General features: G+C 33.4%; 1 protein-coding gene across 2 annotated transcripts in view; it reads right to left on the bottom strand.

Annotated features, from left to right (window-relative positions):
• Nucleotides 1–19,722, bottom strand: part of HSPA4L (heat shock protein family A (Hsp70) member 4 like) — a 50,167-nt gene that overhangs the window by 15,075 nt on the left and 15,370 nt on the right. For both annotated transcript variants that reach the window (XM_059923568.1, XM_059923567.1), the window contains exons 4-14: nt 19,023–19,145; nt 16,108–16,207; nt 15,610–15,743; nt 13,591–13,835; nt 13,372–13,448; nt 12,587–12,738; nt 11,979–12,085; nt 10,850–10,983; nt 9,011–9,210; nt 3,383–3,481; nt 1,240–1,377 (exon numbers count right to left, since the gene is read on the bottom strand). In XM_059923568.1, the coding sequence (XP_059779551.1) occupies nt 1,240–1,377; nt 3,383–3,481; nt 9,011–9,210; nt 10,850–10,983; nt 11,979–12,085; nt 12,587–12,738; nt 13,372–13,448; nt 13,591–13,835; nt 15,610–15,743; nt 16,108–16,207; nt 19,023–19,145 (1,509 nt within the window). The remainder of the gene's footprint in view (nt 1–1,239; nt 1,378–3,382; nt 3,482–9,010; nt 9,211–10,849; nt 10,984–11,978; nt 12,086–12,586; nt 12,739–13,371; nt 13,449–13,590; nt 13,836–15,609; nt 15,744–16,107; nt 16,208–19,022; nt 19,146–19,722) is intronic.

Below are 19,722 nucleotides of genomic sequence, written 5' to 3'. Positions count from 1 at the left end.
GAAAAAAACATAGTGAGACATGGACTTCCCTGGTGGCACAGTGGTTAAGAATCCGCCTGCCAATGCTGGGGACACGGGTTCAATCCCTGGTCTGGGAAGATCTCACATGCCCCAGAGCAACTAAGCCCGTGCGCCACAACTACTGAGCCTGTGCTCCAGAGCCCGCGAGCCACAACTACTGAGCCCGCATGCTGCAACTAGTGAAGCCCACGCACCTAGAGCCCATGCTCCACAACGAGAAGCCACCGCTATGAGAAGCCTGTGCACCGCAATGAAGAGTAGCCCCCGCTCACCGCAGCAACGAAGACCCAACGCAGCCAAAAATAAATAAATAAAATAATTTTATTTAAAAAAAAAAAATAGTGAGCCATTTAAGAATTTAAGAAAAAATCTTATACACAAAAGTTATCATTAGCTGCACTTCCCCACAATTCATTCCTTGGAGAAAATTAGTCTCAAATCATACAAATTCAGAATTATTCAGGATCTCTAGAAATGCTTGCTTCACATAAAGTGTAGCCTTTAATAATTAATGAATAGGTGATATACTTAGGTACTAGAAAGAGCAGCATTGTAAAGTCAAAAATCTCTTGAGGAAATTCCCAGAATAACATGCAGCAATTGGAGAGTATGTGGCACTTCAAAGAAAACTGACCTTCTTTAATGCCAGTCAAGCCCGTAGAAATTAGTAACTACCACTTAAGTGTAAATTTTAATATAAAAAAATTACTTTTTACACACAACTATTGGTAAAGAAACCAAACTTTTTTCCTCAAGAGACTGTAAAATGAAACATGTAAATATGTAAAGAAAATTTCAAGAATGACAACAGATTCTAAAAAGTATTAAATGGAAGTCAGAAAACATTCTGAATTGAACCTTAATCTTTAAGGACAACACATTAGAAGAGGGGAGCTGGTAATACTTTCCTATACAATGTCTGCTGGGTGTGCTACTATTAAGACACAATAAAAGGGGTTAAGAATTACTAGTATTGGAAAGGCCTTTCTCTATAGTGGAGACAATCCATGTTTTTCATGTAACTAAGATGAAAGTTACACTGTACATGACACAAATACAGCTCAGCATTTTGTCCAAAATAAAGTAGTTCAATAATCTATTTAATAATTCCTTATGAGTTATAGCCTAGTTCCACAAATTTGAGGGATAATCATTTACTTCTACAAAAATTTCAGAACACACTACCACCTACTTCAACATCAATTCTGATTTATATACCTCATTTTCAATGTAGATGTTGAGAAGATCTTGGCCCAATTGCCTACACAGGCTACTCTGGATAGGTAGATCAATACTCTTGACTCTTCCTTTTTTAATGGTCTGGTTTAATCGCTCTTGATTATCTGAGGATACAGACTGCAAAAGAAATGCAAGAAAAGTGTAAATATATTTTTAAGCTAGTTTTAGAAATTTAAGAGACTGATTTCTGATGAAACAAAGTAAAATCAAACAAAACTATTATCATCTACTATACTTTAATTAAAAACATTATTTTAATATTGATAGTATTTTACACCCTGTATACACTAAATCTTTCTACATAAAAAATATTGTGCTGGAAATACAAATTAAAACCACAGTGAGGGCTTCCCTGGTGGCACAGTGGTTAAGAATCTGCCTGCCAATGCAGGGGACACGGGTTTGAGCCCTGGTCCGGGAAGATCCCACATGCCGCAGAGCAACTAAGCCCGTGTGCCACAACTACTGAGCCTGCACTCTAAAGCCCGCATGCCACAACTACTGAAGCCCGCGTGCCTAGAGCCCGTGCTCCGCAACAAGAGAAGCCACCACAATGAGAAGCCCGCGCACCACAACGAAGACCCAACCCAGCCAAAAATAAATAAATAAAATAAAAACCACGATGACATGCCATTTCATACCACTAGGATGACTATAATAAAAAAAAAAAAAGAGGAAAAGAAGAGTTGGTGAGGATATAGAGAAATGGGAACCCTCATACATTTTTGACAACATAGTAAAATATTGCAGCCATTTTGGAAAACAGTTGGGCAGTTCCTCAAATTGTTAAACACAGAGATACCATATGACCCAGCAATTCCATTCCTAGGTACACACCGAAGAAAAATGAAAATATACATCCACACAAAACCTGTATATGATTGTTCATAATACCATTATTCGTAATAGTCAAAAAGTAGAAACAATCTAAGTGTCCATCAGCTGATGAATGAATACATGTGGTATGCATCTGTATGATACAATATTACTCAGCCATAAAAGGGAATGAAGTACTGATATATCCTACAACCTGGATGAACCTTGAAAACATGGTTAGTGAAAGAAGCCAGTCATTAAAGTACTACATATTGCATGACTGTGTTTATATGAAATGTCCAGAACATGCTTAGTGAAAGAAGCCAGTCATTAAAGGACTACATATTGTACCACTGTATTTATATGAAATGTCCAGAACAGGCAAGTCAATGAGACAAAAAGATTAGTGGGTGCCTAGAGCTGGCAGGGAGAGGGTTGGGAGGAAAATAAAGAGTTACTGCTAATGGGTACAGGGCTTCTTTTTGGAGTGATGAAAATGTTGTAAAATTGTGATAATGACTGCATAACTCTGTGAGTATATTAAAAACCTTTGAATTGTACTTTTAAATGGGAGAATTGGATGGTATGTAAATTATATCTCAATAGAGCTGTTGAATAATTAAAGGCAAACATACTGAATAAAATAAAAAATTTAGAAAAATGGGTTTCAGGTTTTATATTACTTGAGCAACTAGGATTTATAACTGAATCTTTATAGCCTTTGGAAAAAATCTATACAGCTAACCATCACAGATTAAATTCTATTCAGGTTAGAAAAATCTGTCAAAGATGATAGTTTAGAGCTGTAGCCACATTCATCTGGGTGACTGGGGCAGGGTGTTTCTCCGTTCTCTTCTATCAGCAATCATTTTTTAATAAAATAATGACTCTTAATAATAGAGTCATTTACCCTTTAAAATTTTACTTCCAAAAATATTATTTTGCACAAAAAAAATGCTTTATGATATGCAGCAAAATGCTTAGAGTGGTTAATATTCAGATGCAGCATTATTGCTAATTTAAGTTTTCTTCATTTGTCCTATTCCGGTTTCTATTTTCTGAGATTACATGATTTTTAATGAGAAAAAAAAATTAATGAAAAACATCTTTTTTTCCTGCCAAAATATAATTTTATTCATTCTTTTAAAAATCTTCTATAGTGAATCACTGAAATGTATTTATTCTGGTTATATGCTTTCATAATACGAAATTAAAAACACCAGGTGTATTAAAAGCATGCATTACACAGCAAATGTATTAACTCAAAATATCAATCTCAAAAAGACACAACCACAGTATAACAAACCTTTGTTTTGGTTCCTGTATGATCAATTTCTTCTTCTGGAGTGTGTTCAGCATGACATTTTTGATGACCCTCTTCTTCCTGGTCAACCTGCATTTTATCCTGCAAAGAAAATATGTAATTGACAATATCTGTAGTCTTTTTCTTTCTTTCTTTTTTCTATTTGTTTGGTAATGAACAGCAGCTTAGAGTTCAAGCCTGTTTTCAAATGTGTGAACACAGTGAAGTAGAAGCTGTTTTTGAGAGTAACTATAAATAATTAGATTAACAGGTAGTAAGTAAGATGAAAAGATCTATTTGATGCTATGTGAATAAATCTTGTTTCATTCACCTGTGGCCAAATAACTGCAAAATAAATGGAAAATTGTTCTCAAGTCAAATTCACAAACCAAGATTCACAAAAAAAGAGAACATTAAACTTGACATGAAAAATGTTTATAAAGAACTTAATGTGGGAAAATAAAGAGAAAAAGATACAAAATTTAAGTATTACACATAAATTCAATTATATTTTTTAAATGTAGGAAAATACTCAAACGAAATGTATCAAAACTGTCAAAGTAGATGTCTCTGAATTATTACAATGTAAACTTTTAATATTTTTTTTTAATGTCTAAAAGACAAATTTTCAACCCATAAGATTGCCAAGATGGACTCTCCACTTGGCAAACAATCACAAGTATTAAGTTTTTCTGGTCTTTCTTAATCTTACCCACCACCATCCTCCTAAAAAGGAGAAAGCTTGGAATTCAGGAATCAGGATAATTTAGGTCTTCATATATATATATATGGAGTTAAGTATACATATAATGTCCAGAAGGCTATCCTGAATAAATGCTTATTTGTGCCAAAGAGAAAAACAAGTTAGAAGATAATTTACACCACTGTTCTTTGTAGTTAAAAGGTCAGCTACTGAAATTCCACCCCCATCCTCCCTGCCCTACCACCTTCCAACTCTACAATTTCCCCAACCCTATGATGGAAAAGAGGTGGAAAATGTGTTATAGTGGTGAGTTGGGGTAAAGCAGAAAGACAAAAATACATTAATAACTCTATTTCATGTAATACTAAGAAAACAATGCTGCTAATTAAAGCCAAAATACTTTATCACTTAGCATTTTTATTTTATACTTATTGAAAGAGCTCTTCTATTGTGTATATATTCATATCTCTGAAAGAAATAAATCAAATAATATGGTTAAGGTATTTCTAAAACTACTTCACATTAAGAATCCAACTCTTCTGAATCACTTGATTCAGTTGTTGATGTTTGAATTATTCTACACAATATTGTTCTCTGTGCCATCAAGAGCATTAGTGACCCAGCCATTTGTTTAAAAATTGCTCCAGTATGGTCTCTAATAAGCCACTGATACCTCTTCTACAAGTTTTTTTTTTTGTGGCTGCGCCATGTGGCAGGCGGTATCTTAGTTCCCCAACCAGGGATTGAACCCGTGCCCCCTGCAGTGGAGTCTTAACCACTGGACTGCCAAAGGAAGTCCTCTATTCTACAAGTTTTATGATGCTTTTTTCTTTATCTTACCAGAAGGAGTCAATAGACTATTTTCGGACAACAACCAGGACTGATATTCCTTCCTTGAATGGTCCTTAAACAATCTGTTTAATGTCAAGGGGTTGCAATTGCTTACTCATGCCATTAGGAATAACAACCAAGTTCACACATGTATAGACAGATGATGAGAACTTCTCATGATTACTGCCATAGGCAACAGTGAATATAAGATATTATCATTTGCATGACCCATCCCAATTTCAGATATATTAAGTGGAAAACTGTACATCTTACAGTTGATATGAGAGTAACCTGTTAGTCTTTTAAAATAATTTTAAGAAGGTTCATAGGAATATTATCACTAGCGGGTAAGTTAATGGACGTGCCTCTAGACTTTGGCTTCTCCACGAGGGCTGAGACTGTCTTTCTATTGACTGCTATATCCAAACACACAATTTAGGTACTTCTAGTTATTCGCTGAATAAATGAAAAAGCACTTAAGAATAAAATCCAGAATAATTATCTAATCTGTCCCTTGACCTACCTTCTCAATTTCTTTTTGTTTTGTCACTCTCCCCTTTTCTATATTTTATATTATCAGCTACCTTAGTATCTGTAACAATAAAAAAGGGTATCCTGCCGTCAGGGCCTTTGTTATTCTCTCTGTCTGGATAACTACCTACCTGCTCCTTACTCTCAAACTGCCTTTTCATCTTTCAGGCTAGCTTTCCTTTTCCTTCCTCACAGGTGGCTTTCCTCATCACTTAATTTCCACTATGCATCCCCTGCTGTTAATTTCCTTTATATTTATATGGTATCTTGTTGCTTCTTGCCTATCCTTTTCCATTAGAATGTAAGTTACAGATGGGTGGGGACCTTCTTTATCTTGCTTAATACCACTGTATCCTCAGTGCCTAGAACAGTACCTGGTACATATAAGTAATCAGATATTTTGAATTAAAAAATAGATAAAAAGATAAACACCCAAATTGTCAACAACTGGGGAATAAATTGTGGTACATTAGTATGATAAATAGTCTCTTTGATCCTTCACTGTGCCATGAAGCCTAAGTTGTAATACCTTCCTAATATGTCCAGATATTATTAAATACCTAGAAGAAAAGTGTCCATTTTCTGAGACATCCTTATACTGTATTGAAGAAAAGTTGGCAATCTATTTTATGGTTTTTCAGGAAAATCGAAGCCATCTTAATTTTTAATGAAAAAATGAGGCCCATAAAATAATCTCTCATAAATTGACTCTCATGCAAAGAGAGAAAAAAACAAAGAACTCCTACTGTTGCTCACTGATATATGTCTGGGTTTCATTGACCTCAGAGCCAGCAATGTCAGCAACTAGGGAACCGTAAAAAGAACCTTCAGCTATAAAGCTTCTGCTGTAAAGCTTAAAACAATTAGCTTCCAATTAGCTTCAAATACTTTGAATTTGTTCACATTTTGGGAGGGGGGAAGGGGCTCTATAATGGTATTTAAGCCTTAAGCTTTTAAACTTCTGGATACAGAATTAAAGAGAGAAGTCCTAGAGAGAACCATTATGCAATACAGTACACAGGATGTCTTTTGCACAGCAGGGTACTCAACATCACCCCTTATGTTAAAAGCAACGATAAGGAGATAACTTACGTTATTAGCAAGAATAAGGAAATAAACTACAATTTATTCAACACCTATCATATCAGCTAAGGTAGGGATTTAAAAGGAGATTAATATATGTGAATGTGCTCACTCACAATGCTAAGTATATGATCCATAACGTTAGTTACCTTTTTTTTGGCTCTTGATTATATAAATTATAAAAGAAATAATCAGGAACATCTCACTTAAGAAGAAGAAATACCTTATACGGAACACCAACTACCTGGGTTCTGGTAAGCCGAAAACACTCTTGTAAGCAGATCAATCTCTGAATGGCCAAAGCAGATGTTATAAATTCATACATTTTATTCATGAGTGAGTTTTTTAAGTCCACATTCAAGAGATCATCCGAAAGGACTGGCTAACTGGATTTCAAGCCCACAGACAAACAGAAGCAGCAAATAAGAAATGCTAGGAGAGGTAGAAAATGGGTGCCATACTCTCCTTGTTTTTAGTTCCCAGGATTCACTAACATGATACAGAGAAAACTAAAGGTCTAAAACATTACACAGAGACTTTGAAGAAAAACAGGTGAAGAAAGTGAAATAGCTTTAAAAGAACTCACTCTAAAAGGCACTGTTGGTGGGAATGTAAATTGATACAGCCACTATGGAGAACAATATGGAGGTTCCTTAAAAAGCTAAAAACAGAACTACCATACAACCCAGCAATCCCACTACTGGGCATATACCCTGAGAAAACCATAATTCAAAAAGAGTCATGTACCACAATGTTCATTGCAGCTCTATTTACAATAGCCAGGACATGGAAGCAACCTAAGTGTCCATCGACAGATGAATGGATAAAGAAGATGTGGCACATATATACAATGGAATATTACTCAGCCATAAAAAGAAACGAAATTGAGTTATTTGTAGTAAGGTGGATGGACTTGGAGTCTGTCATACAGAGTGAAGTAAGTCAGAAAGAGGAAAACAAAGACCATATGCTAACACATATATATGGAATCTAAAAAAAAAAAAAATGGTTCTGAAGAACCTAGGGGCAGGACAGGAATAAAGATGCAGATGTAGAGAATGGACTTGAGCACAAGGGGAGGGGGAAGGGTAAGCTGGGACAAAGTGAAAGAGTGGCATGGACTCATATACACTACCAAATGTAAAATAGATAGATAGTGGGAAGCAGCCGCATAGCACAGGGAGATCAGCTCGGTGCTTTGTGACCACCTAGGGGGGTGGGATAGGGAGGGAGACGCAAGAGGGAGGGGATATGGGGATATATGTATATGTATAGCTGATTCACTTTGTTATAAAGCAGAAACTAACACACCATTGTAAAGCAATTATACTCCAATAAAGATGTTAAAAACAAAAGAAAATAAAAGGCATACAGAATGCTTTCAATTTTAGCAAAAAATAAATCTTAAATGGATTAAACGTCTGCCATACATTGTTGTGAACTACAATTAAGAAAATTAACTTTTCACCTATTACTCTTATGTTTATTTATGAAAAACTGACTGTATCTTCACTAACATATTAGGACAGTATTTCCTTCTCCTCAATTCAAGGAAGGGAGGATGTAATAGGAAAATAACACATGGGAAGAAGAATGAAAGAAAATGCCATGGTCCTTTAACGAAGTACTTTAAGGAGTAGTGGTAGAATTCTGATCAATCTGGAAAAAAAGATTTTATAGTAACTGTTAGTAAAAACAGACAAAAAGACAACTTTCACAAAAGGGAGAAACTGTCTTGAAATTTAAAATCTTAAAATCCATTCTTAACATGCAGAAATATATGAAAAGCCTAGGGCAGACCTCCAATTATGATTTGAAAAAAACCCAACAAAAGCCATTAAAATAACTTACAAATAGTATATATAAAAAGATGAAAACTTTATGTAATGGAATATAATAACTTTCTCCTAAGATTCCTTCATTCATAGTATGCCAAGAGTAAATACAATGTTAGAGTCATATAACTCTTTCATAAAGAAACTGTCAAAAATCTGTTTTAATGTTACTTAATGTACAGCACATTCTTCTGCTCAACTGCCACAGATATCTCCTAACTAAGCTCTGAAAATTTCTTTATTAAGCATGTATTCTCAATCTAAAAACAAATATGTATACAGTTCAGAATTTATCATTCTGAATTGGATTTATCTGTAAGCTAAAAAGCTAGCTATAATAAATGTTTTTAATAGAAATAAAGAATTTAGGAAAGATGGCTCCAGACACACATATGCATATTTTCCATATAATGCTATGAAAAATACACAAGCCTCCGAAAAGCATGTTACAATGTGAAAAGATGTAGAGCATTTAAAATAGAATTATTCTTTAATGATTGTATTTTTAAAAGTTTATATACCGATTCCTATAGCAGAACTTCAGAGCAAAACCTCAGATATTAATATTTTCAACTATTAAAAGTACCAGGTAGAATTAAGACACTGCATATATTAGAGGAACCTTTTTGAAACAGAATTTCTACATACCACATCATCCTTGCTTTCATTCTTAACAGAAGTTTCTGTCTCCATAGGAACATCACTGTGATCCCCTTCTATATTCTGCTTCTCAATTACTGATGCACTAGCCACACTGAAGATTCCATGGATGTTAATACGAACTTTAACCTTAACTTTGGAACTATCACCATCAGACTGTGGGAAAACATTCTGAATAGTGAAGCTCCCTTAAGGAAAAAAGAGCTTTGATCAGTACATGGGCCTCAGATTAACTCATTCAATTCATTCATTCAATAGTTTTACTATCATCTTTCAGATGCTGGCAAAAGAAAATCATAAATTATCATATGCTGATTAATTTCTGTGGGACATGCATTTCCCCCAGATCACCTTTTTAATATACTAATAAACCTGGTATAAACACTCAGACAGGTTAAGCAACCTGCCCCAAATCATCAACAATAGGAAAAAGGAGAGTTGGGATCTTAACCAAGGACAATCTGACTGAAGGCAATATCACTTTTAAGTTTTACAATGTTGCTACACTAAAACCAAAATAACAAAATTCAATTTCTGAGTTTGAAAACCAAATAGATATTACCTTTTTGCTATAAACTTTGCAAATCATAATCATCTTGGCAATTCATAAATAAAGCAATTTAAAATTTTTTCTGGATTTTTCCTATAGCAAAATTGCTAAGTTATCCAGTCACTACTACCTACTGAGGTCACATTAATTTTTCACTTTAAGAAATCTGATGTTTTATTTTTCAGAAAAAAAAGTCTCAAATATATAATGTTATCCATAGTAACAGAGACACTACCAGGCAGAAAAACTGTATATAAAAAATCTGGCTGACCTATGTTAGAGGTTGAATTGTGACCTCCTTCTGGCCCCAATGCATATGTTGAAGCCCTACTCTCCAGTAACCTCAGAAGATGACCTTATTTGGAGATAGGGTCTTTACAAGGTAATCAAGTTAAAGTGAAGTCATCAGGTGGGTTCTAATCCAATGACTTGGTGTCCTTATTTGGAGACAGATACATACACAAGGAGAACGTCATGTGAACATGAAGACAGCCATCTATGAACCAAGAACAAACGCCTGGAATGGATCCTTCCCTCACAGCCCTCAGAAGGAACCAGTCCTGCCAACAACTTAATTTTGAACTTCGAGACTACAGAACTGTGAGACGATAAATTTCTATTGTTGAAACCACCTAGTTTGTGGTACTTTGTTCCAGAAGCCCTCAAAAACTAATACCATTTTCAATAATTTACTTCTACTGCTTTAAATAATGTACATGAAAAATTAATATTGTCCCCTTTTTTAGTCTATCAATAGAAGTAGCACATACAGAAAATTTTTAAACTTAATATTCCTTCTCTTTTAAATGATGTAAATCTTACTTTGTTTTATATCTTCTAAAAGATTACTCAGCTAAAATGGATATTATAGTCTCCTATTTCCACTTTCGTATTAATCCAGTGATTAACTGGATTCTAGTTGTTGCCAGTGAACATAAGTTTAAAATCAGAATATGTAGTCAGTCTGGCAGCACAATTTCAGTTTACTGATTAAAGAGTTCTTCCATTAAAAAATAACCCTCACCCAAACTTTTCAGGTCAATTACAGAGCATTTTAAATACGCATTTCAAAATGAATTAAAAAGATTCAAACTTGCTGTTATTCCAGAAATAAACTATGAGCACTAAAAAGTGCACGTTTAGAAAAAAGTATGATTATCTTTCTTTAAAAATCCAGTGCTGGCTTAGCTGAAATGTTACTTTGTTTCCTTGATTCAAATATTAACATATTTGTAAGAGGCTAAAATTTATGAAAAAACGTTTTGGAGTTCTCTTACCAATTCTTGGATCTGGATAAGGCACTTCATGTAAATTAGTATAAAATGCTTCTAGTTCAAATGGTTCTTTCTTGTGGAAAGTAATGACTTTTGAGAATGGGGCAGGATGGTTCTTACAGAATACTTCACATTCCCTAAAATGGAGCGGGAAAACAGTTAAAAACAAATAGAAAGTTGCCTATGAACCTAATTACAGAATCCATCTCATTTTTAATTCATGGTAAGCAGCAATTTTAAAGACCTCTGTGCACAAATGTTAAGAAAAAGAATTACTGGTTTTGCTATAAATAAACGTGCCTTTTGACAAGTTTAGGGCTCAAAGTTTTAGAACGTCTGACATAGTAACAGACAATTCTATCCTACTAAAATGAGAAAAATTATCTGAGAATAGGTATATTTTAAGGCAATATATAAGGATGTTTTTGCTCACATCTGAGGACCAAATTCTATCGATATTTTTTGAAATTTGTGCAAAAATTTCAATTTCTTGGGGGTGCAGATGTACAGAACACAGAACAAAATCTTAAAAGCAACTTCAAAACCCTAAATACAGGTTTATTTTATTATACAAACTATACTTCTGAAAAGCAGTCAAATATAATATTTGAAATACAGATTTTATTTTGGTAGGAAAGTAAACAATTTATATCCTGGGCAGTTCATGGAAAAGGAAATGTTAATGTCAAAGCATGAAAAGACTTGCAGCTCACAACAGTCAGAAATGCAAATTTAATAATAAAGTACGATTTAAAAGTGCATGCTTTTATTTGGATATTCAAAGAAAATGACTGGATAGATATATACCCAGCTGTTAACAATAGTTAGTTACCTCAATAAAATGGGCTAAGGGAGTTGGGGTACGGCAAATGCAAGTTTTTAAGTTTTTATATTTCTATACTGTGATTTTTATTTGAAAATGAGAATGTTTTACTTTTATAATAAAATACTAATTAAAAAATATGCCATAATGGTTTACAGATTGTATATCATTTTTATATTCTCCTTGTTTCTAAGATAGTATTCTAAAGTGTTTGACAAGTTTAAGAAGTATAAATTCCTCTAATTTAGAATAGTAGGTTCAATTGCTTATTTAGGACAAGCTCTAACCAAGGCTTTAGAAGTAACTTACCCAGTCCCATCTTCAAAAGAGGTCTTCCATCTTAACGTGATTGAATAGGGAACAAGGTCTGTTATGGAAAATTCACGCACTTTAAATGCTGGTGAGAGAATCGCACACTGAAAATAAGATGTATACCATATTTAAATCAACAAACACCAAACATACCCTAGGTTGCCATGATTGAACTGCTTAATAAAGTTCTTATAATAAAATTGTTACATTTTAAAAATTTCTGGGTTTTTGGTAATAACTAGTTAAAATTTTAAAGTGTCAGAGCACTCTTTCTGTGACTTTACAAAAACTGATGTAAAAATGTGACTTTACAAAAACTGATGTAAAATATGTTTAAATCTCAAAAAAAGAATTTTAAATAGGAATAATTATAAGAATTCATAAAATAAATGCTTTTTCAGTATAATTACAGACATACTGTCCTATGATAGTTTACAAACAAATGGGACAGACACAACCCTTATATTTCAGGAATAATTTCAATTTAATTTTAGCTTATTGATAACTGGTTGGACAAGATAATATTAAAAAGTTCTTTGAGGCTTATTACCATATTTCTGGCAAAATATACATTCTAAAATTTAAAAAAAGACTAATAATCATACCTGTAATGCACATCCTCTTGCAACAGCTTCATCAGCATTTAATGTGGTACTTATGTCTTTAAGAAAGAACTTAGTGATTTGTTCCTTCACAGCAGGAATTCGTGTTGCTCCCCCTACAATTTCTATACTACTTATGTCTTCACGTTGTAAGTCTGGAAAAGGAAAGGTTTAATTGAGAAAAATAAGACAGCCTTTATAAAAATGTGAACAGTAGACCCCGGAAAGTACTTTTTTAAAAAAATGTATTTTTTTATTTGCTCAAAACAAGGTAAAATGGAAAGGAGATAAAAATAAATTTTGGAAAAAAGCAAAATTTAGTAGATATTAATTATCTGCTTATCAGGTACTGTACTTGGTCTAGATGATGAAGTGACCACAAGGACAGACAAACACCTCATGGACTTCAGAGTCCTTCAGTTTTAACTTCCACCTCACATATCACCAGAGAAGGTAATTTTAATTGATTACAAAAAACTTTTAACAAAAAGCAGTCATGTCCTCATTTCCACTTTCAACCAATCTTTAAAATCTTACATATAGACACCTTCAAATATAACTAGCATTAGTTTTATGATGTAAACAATATGAGTCAGAAGTTCTCATAAGCTCTATTTCTAGTAGCCCTGCTCTTATGAATAAACAATGAGTTATAATCTCCTTCTCTAAAACAAGAAATACAAGTCTTCAAAAAGCACATGAATTTTTTATTGCTTTTACCATTGTCTACCCCATTCAAGTAACACCATGGTACAGTTTTGATGGTTAGTTCAGTAACTTCCACTTACTAGCTTGTTCCATTACTGCTTTTAACGGTGGGTCAACTCTGGCTAAGAGGGAAGCACATAATTGTTCAAACTGAGCCCTGTGGGAAAATGAAATAAAATTAATTATTTGGGGATATAAAAATTGAGCATATCTTCTAAAATAACAGAACGAAGAAAAATCAGACATGAACTAAACATAAAATAAGGAAACACTTTTCAAACTGAAAGCATGCATGGTACCTGTTCATTTTACTAGAAACATCAAGGTCATTCATGAAACACTCAATGTTCAGTGGAAGGTCTGATGCATTTGCACTCATTAGCTTCTTTAGTTTTTCACATTCCTGATGTAAGCGCAACAAGGCCCGAGAGTTTTCTTTTACATTTATCTTATATTTTGTCTTGAACTCATCACAAAAGTAGTCTACTAAAACCTCATCAAAGTTCCTGCCACCCAAATATGGATCAAAGGTAGTAGCCAAGACCTGTTTAATTGAAAAACCAGAACGGAATTTTCAGAAATATTAGATGTTTTCAGCACCCCCTCCAAAATACCTTTTAAAATTCAAAACCAAAGAACTTGACAAAAATCACAGGGGTGCCAAACTTGGAACCACTTATATTAATTATCACTTATATTTAGCCAACATATCTATCCACTCTGAATTATCTGCTTTAAGTTATAGATCTATATACCTACGTGAAAGAATAATTCTAATTCTGAAATAACTGAGTTACAATGACTAAAACTTCATTATCTTACAACCTATGGTTCTATAACACTGAAGAGGTGGGCCAAAAACCAAGTTTAAGAGAGCAAGGAAAGGGTCCTAAGTATGTAACCAAAAACAAAACAGCCAAGAAGAGCCAATCCAAAGATTAAATCTAAAATATTGTAATTGGTCAACTTACAAATCAGGAATTAGTGCCCCCATCCCGCATAAATATACAGAAGGAACAAAAAAGCACGCGAGGGAACAAAAAAGAAAACAAAAAAAATGAAGAGGAGAGACAAAAATTTAATATAATAAGCTTGTTGAGCAATAGGCCCCAGTTAGCAGTCGAGTGGAAAAGGAATAGACAAGTCACAGCACTTCAACGATATAGTTCTTGAAAACATAGGACCCAAGACATCTAGTCTCTCTCCCCGAGGTAGAGGGAAAAATAACTACTTATAATAGTCACGACTAAAAAAGTAGAATCCCACTGTTGGTGTGGTTCATCAGCTTTTCTTCACAAGGATGGGTGGTGGAATAGTGGTAAACATCACAGTAGGATGTGAGCACAGCCTGATTGGGATGTCATCCCAGATTAGCATGAAGAATCCATGGACAGACTTCTCATGAGGTCCAGTATTACCCAAAATTAGATGTAAAATTGTGTAGGTATGTGACTAGTGCAAATGTGCATCATTCTGAGTGAAGGGCCATAGCTTTTATCAAACTTCCAAAAGGGCCTGTGACCTAAAAAATTATAGCTCTATACTCTAAGGTATTCACTAAAAAGGAAGAAAGGAAAATGTTCTTTTTTAATAAAGTTAAAATTCAACACTAAATACCAAGGATTAAATCAATTTGCAAAAAACTATTCTGTATTCACTATGAGTCATTTCCCTTTAATTTTCTGATTACAAGGATGTTAATATAGTACTATAAACGGCAAGATGAGAGGCTCTAAAAGGTACTGGATAACCCAAAGCATTTACTCTTCTGAGCTAATCTATACGTGTGTGTAATGGGGGGAGAGAGAGAGTATGTGTTAAGTCTGGGTAAGACAATCAATGTAGAAATGAATACAAAACCAAACAAAGGCTGTAAGAAGATAAGCATATATAGGTAAATAATACCACACTGTAGAAAATTTTGATTAGGACTCCAGGATAGAAAGGTTTCTAAAGACAATGGGAATCATTTTAGAAATGTTTCCTATGTACATTTATAAATATGTAATTTATGCTCCCTGATAGGTGACTGAACACCTCAACAATAATAAAAATAGCTAACACATAATATCTGCTATATGGCATTCCAAGCATCTTATAATCATTAACTCATTTTATCCTCAAAAGTTCTATGAGGTACCTACTGATAATATTCTCAGGTGAGGAACCTGAGATTTGGGGAGGTTAGGTAACTTGCTCAAGGTCACAGTTTTTAAGTGGCAGAGCCAGGATTTAAACCCAAGCATTAGGGTTCTCTATATAGTCTCATATGCTCTTAGACATTAAAATTAAATATAGCAAATCATTTATTTACTTACTTTAAGTTTTCCTTTGTTAAAAGCACAAACTGAGATCTGGTAGGCAGAATGTCCCATATCAATAAATATTACATTTCTTGGTTTCTCATCTAACGGAGGAAGATCCTGTTTATAAATTCCATATGCCAGCGCAACTATGTAAGAACAAAGAATTAGGTTAATTCCAGCCTAGCAATCACTTGGAAAACAATAGGTAAGTCATGCTGATACTACATTTTAACACACAGTAGAGTAATACAAATTATTAGTTTCAAAGTAAATTCACTTTTCATAAATTGGTTAATGTTTTTTTCTCTACCCATCTATAACCCTATAATATTAATGACTCTTATAGCCAATGAAAGACATGTTTAAACTCTGCCATAATGTCGTGCTCCAAAATGACAAGCTTATATCAGTACATAATAGAGTTAAAAAATAAATGCTTTGTATTAATTAGAAAAAAAAAACTATAATAATATTTTTCTGACAGTGATTTTCAAATTGCAAACTGCTTACCTGCAGTAGTTTCATTCATTAGCCTTAAACAATTTAAGCCTGCAACCTGGGCTGCAGCCATCACAGATCTTCTCTCAGCATCAGTGAAAAAGCTCGGAATCTGGTATTGCAAAACAATAATTAAGTGTTATTAGTTCAATGTAATAGATTTTACTTAAACATTTCATCAATTGAAAAATGAACTTATGTACAGCTTAAGGCAAAGAGTGGTGTTCTAATTAAATAAATGAGGAAAAAAATACTAGTTTTTTTTTTTTTTAAGGTTGGCAATTTCCACATCATAAAGTTTTGACCTAAAGTATGAACACAAATTTAAAGCAATTAGTAAAATAGAATTAATACTGTAGGATTTCAAAAATATGTTAAATTCTTCTCATGTTGGTCTGGTCTATAAAAATACTTATTTGTTAATCTTTAATAATGAAACGTTAAAAACCCAAGAGTCTATTAAAATGAGATTGGTTAAATATGTTATATCCACATAATGGAATCCTACATAGATGTTAGAATCAGATCGATCTGAATTGTCATGGAATAGTATCTTTATTACATTAAAAAAAGGGGGCATATACAGCATGATTTCATTTTTGTGTATGTATGTACTACTAGAAGAATATATTCCCAAATGTTTACAATGGTTGTATTTCAAAGGGAGGGGGAACTATATTGCAGGGGACTTATGATGAGCATGTGTTTCTTTATAAATCACGAAAAAACATTAAATATATTTCTATTAAAAAATAAACTCTTAATTTAAAACTAATAATTAAGATTACATATACTTATTACTGTCAAACTAAGAAGCACTTCCATTTGGTCTACAGACAAATTTCTAAAAAGCTAATTAAGTATATCCATGTACAAAACTTGGGGCTCTTCCAATTTTAAGTAAGTAGTCTCCTCCAATCTTAGTGCTTTTTGAATTTAGAAATTTCATTTAATAGATAATAACACAAAAAGAACTTGAATTTTGTTAAGTTTGTATATCCTGATTTTGGTATTATCCTTCAGACAAAAACCTAAATTATAAGGTATGGTTCACTTAATTTTCACTAAGCACTTATGTACCAGTACTTTTCTAGCCATTAGGGATATGACAGTGCATAGAGCAGAAAATACCTCCCTTTGTACAGCTCACATGGGTCTACTGCACTGATTACAAAGTTAATAATGCCCAAGAAGTTCACAATGCCATGTTCTGATACTAATTTCTGACATGAAAGTAAAATCAAGTATGGCTAAATAAATAGGGATGGATTTGAATTTAAGATACATTTTTAAAATGTGCACCATTCTGACATATACTTTCAAGTGGCAGTATAATGGAAGAGTTATGACCACAAGTTATTTAACTTCTCTGTGTCTCAGTTTTTTCATCTGTGAAATTGAGGTTAATAATATCCTACCTACAGAGTGGTTCTGAGGATTAAATGGGTTAATACACGTTAAATGCCTTTAATAGGGCCTGGACAATGGTAAACTCCATCATTTACTATTACAAAATGACTGGAAAACAAAATACTCAGCTAATATTTTTCTCTCATTTAAAAATTCTATATACACCTGACAGGGACTTCCCTGGTGGCGCAGTGGTTAAGACTCCATGTTCCCAATGCAGGGGGCCCAGGTTCGATCCCTGGTCAAGGCTGCTAGATCCCACATGCATGCCGGAACTAAGGAGCCCGCCTGCTGCAACTAAGACCCAGCACAACCAAATAAATAAATATTTTAAAAATAAATAAATAAAAATAAATAAATACACCTGACAAATTTTAATTACTAAATTCACTGAAGAGTTCATAATACGATTCTATTCTTCTGATGACATGAGACTCCTGAACTTACGTAGTCAAGTTTAACAGTACTAAAAATATATTCACATTTAGGTGACAACATATAACTTAAAAACTAGTTATCAATATATAATGGGATCTCAAGAGATAAGACAGGGGGTAAAAGATTAAATGTTTTGTTAAGAATCTTTAAAAGACAGATCTTTTCTTTCTGAAAAGTACTGCATGATCTCACCTATATGTGGAATCTAAAAAAGTCTAATTCATAGGATAGAGTAGAATGGTGGTTAACAGGGGCAGGGAGTAGGGGAAATGGGGAGACAGTGGCCAAAGGGTACAAAATTTCAGTTATGTAGAATGAATAAGTTCTAGAAATCTAACGTACAGCATGGTGACTACACTTAACAATACTGTATTATATACTGGAAATGTGCTAAGAAAGTAGATCTCAGGTATTCTCACCACACAAACACAAAAAAAGTAACCACAGGAGATGGATATGTTAATTTGCTTGACTGTAGTGATCATTTCACTATGTATATCAAAGTGTCATGTTGTTCATCTTATATACAAACAATTTTTATCTTAAAGGCTCAAGTGGATTTTGAGGGGCGATAAATGTGTTTATTATACTGACTGTGATGATGATGGTTTCACGGGTGTATGAGTATGTCAAAACTTCTGCAAGTATACAAGTTAAATACATCTAATTTATCATTTTAAAAAAAGGATCTTTTATTTCTGATACAGAATATACAGAATCTCAAATTCCCAACTGGGCATTTTCAACCTTTGACATAAATGTTAATAAGGTCGGTCCCTAGAGGTGGGACGTTAAGTGCTACCTGGAAAGATTCTTAGGGATAAGTGGCAGGTACAGCAGCCACCAACTAATCACATACATTAGTTTTTAAGATTCACTGATTATCACAGTTAACTTTATGGGAAACTCAATCCTGAACTTTATCAAATAAAATAATTTTTTAACATAAAAGTAAAAATGGATTTAGGTTATTTACTGGATAAGGGCAGAAGGAATAAAGGGAAGAAAAATATTTCAATACAACATTAATACACTGGAAAATATGATTCATGAGTGTTCATTACTGAGGTAAAACTTACTGAAATCACACAGTCAGCCACTGGTTTCTTCAAAGCATTTTCTGAAGTCTCTTTAAGCTTAGCCAACAGCATTCCAGTAACTTGCTCGATTGCAAAAGGTCTCTCTTCTTCTAGGTATCGCACCTAAAGCCAAAAGTGGAGATACTTATCAAGAGTCATTTATTCATCTAGTATTTTATGAGCACCTACCTTATACATGATCGATACACAACCGTGAAAAAGGCAAAGTCCGTGCTCAATGAAGTTATATACCAAAAGGATTGCTCTAGTATCATTATGTCTCATCTCTGAAGTTCCAGTGCCTTACACATAGTATTACAACCAAACAAATTATCTTCAAGAGTGTCTTTACATGCTCCAGGTCCCCATCTCCCACAAAAGCAAGTTTTATCATTCACTACCCTTATAAACAAATAAGGGGAAAAAGATCAAATAATCTTTCTTTTGGAAGTTAGAACTCTTCTTGGGTTTAAAATGAAAACTTTAGTAATACAGTTTTGTGAAAAGGAAATGAGAACACAGCCAAAAGAAAAAATTCCTTATTTAAAAAAAAAGAAATTTAATATATATTACTGTATATAGATGTATACATGGAATTTTAAAATTATTTTTTAAAATAACCACTTCATCTCATACACAGGTTTAAGACTAGGTTGAATTTAAGCACATAAAATGAAACTTTACAAATGAAACTTTAATC

The sequence above is a fragment of the Balaenoptera ricei genome, chromosome 5, assembly GCF_028023285.1.
Source record: "Balaenoptera ricei isolate mBalRic1 chromosome 5, mBalRic1.hap2, whole genome shotgun sequence".
Lineage (NCBI taxonomy): Eukaryota > Metazoa > Chordata > Mammalia > Artiodactyla > Balaenopteridae > Balaenoptera > Balaenoptera ricei.
This window is presented reverse-complemented; position numbering and strand designations above follow the sequence as displayed.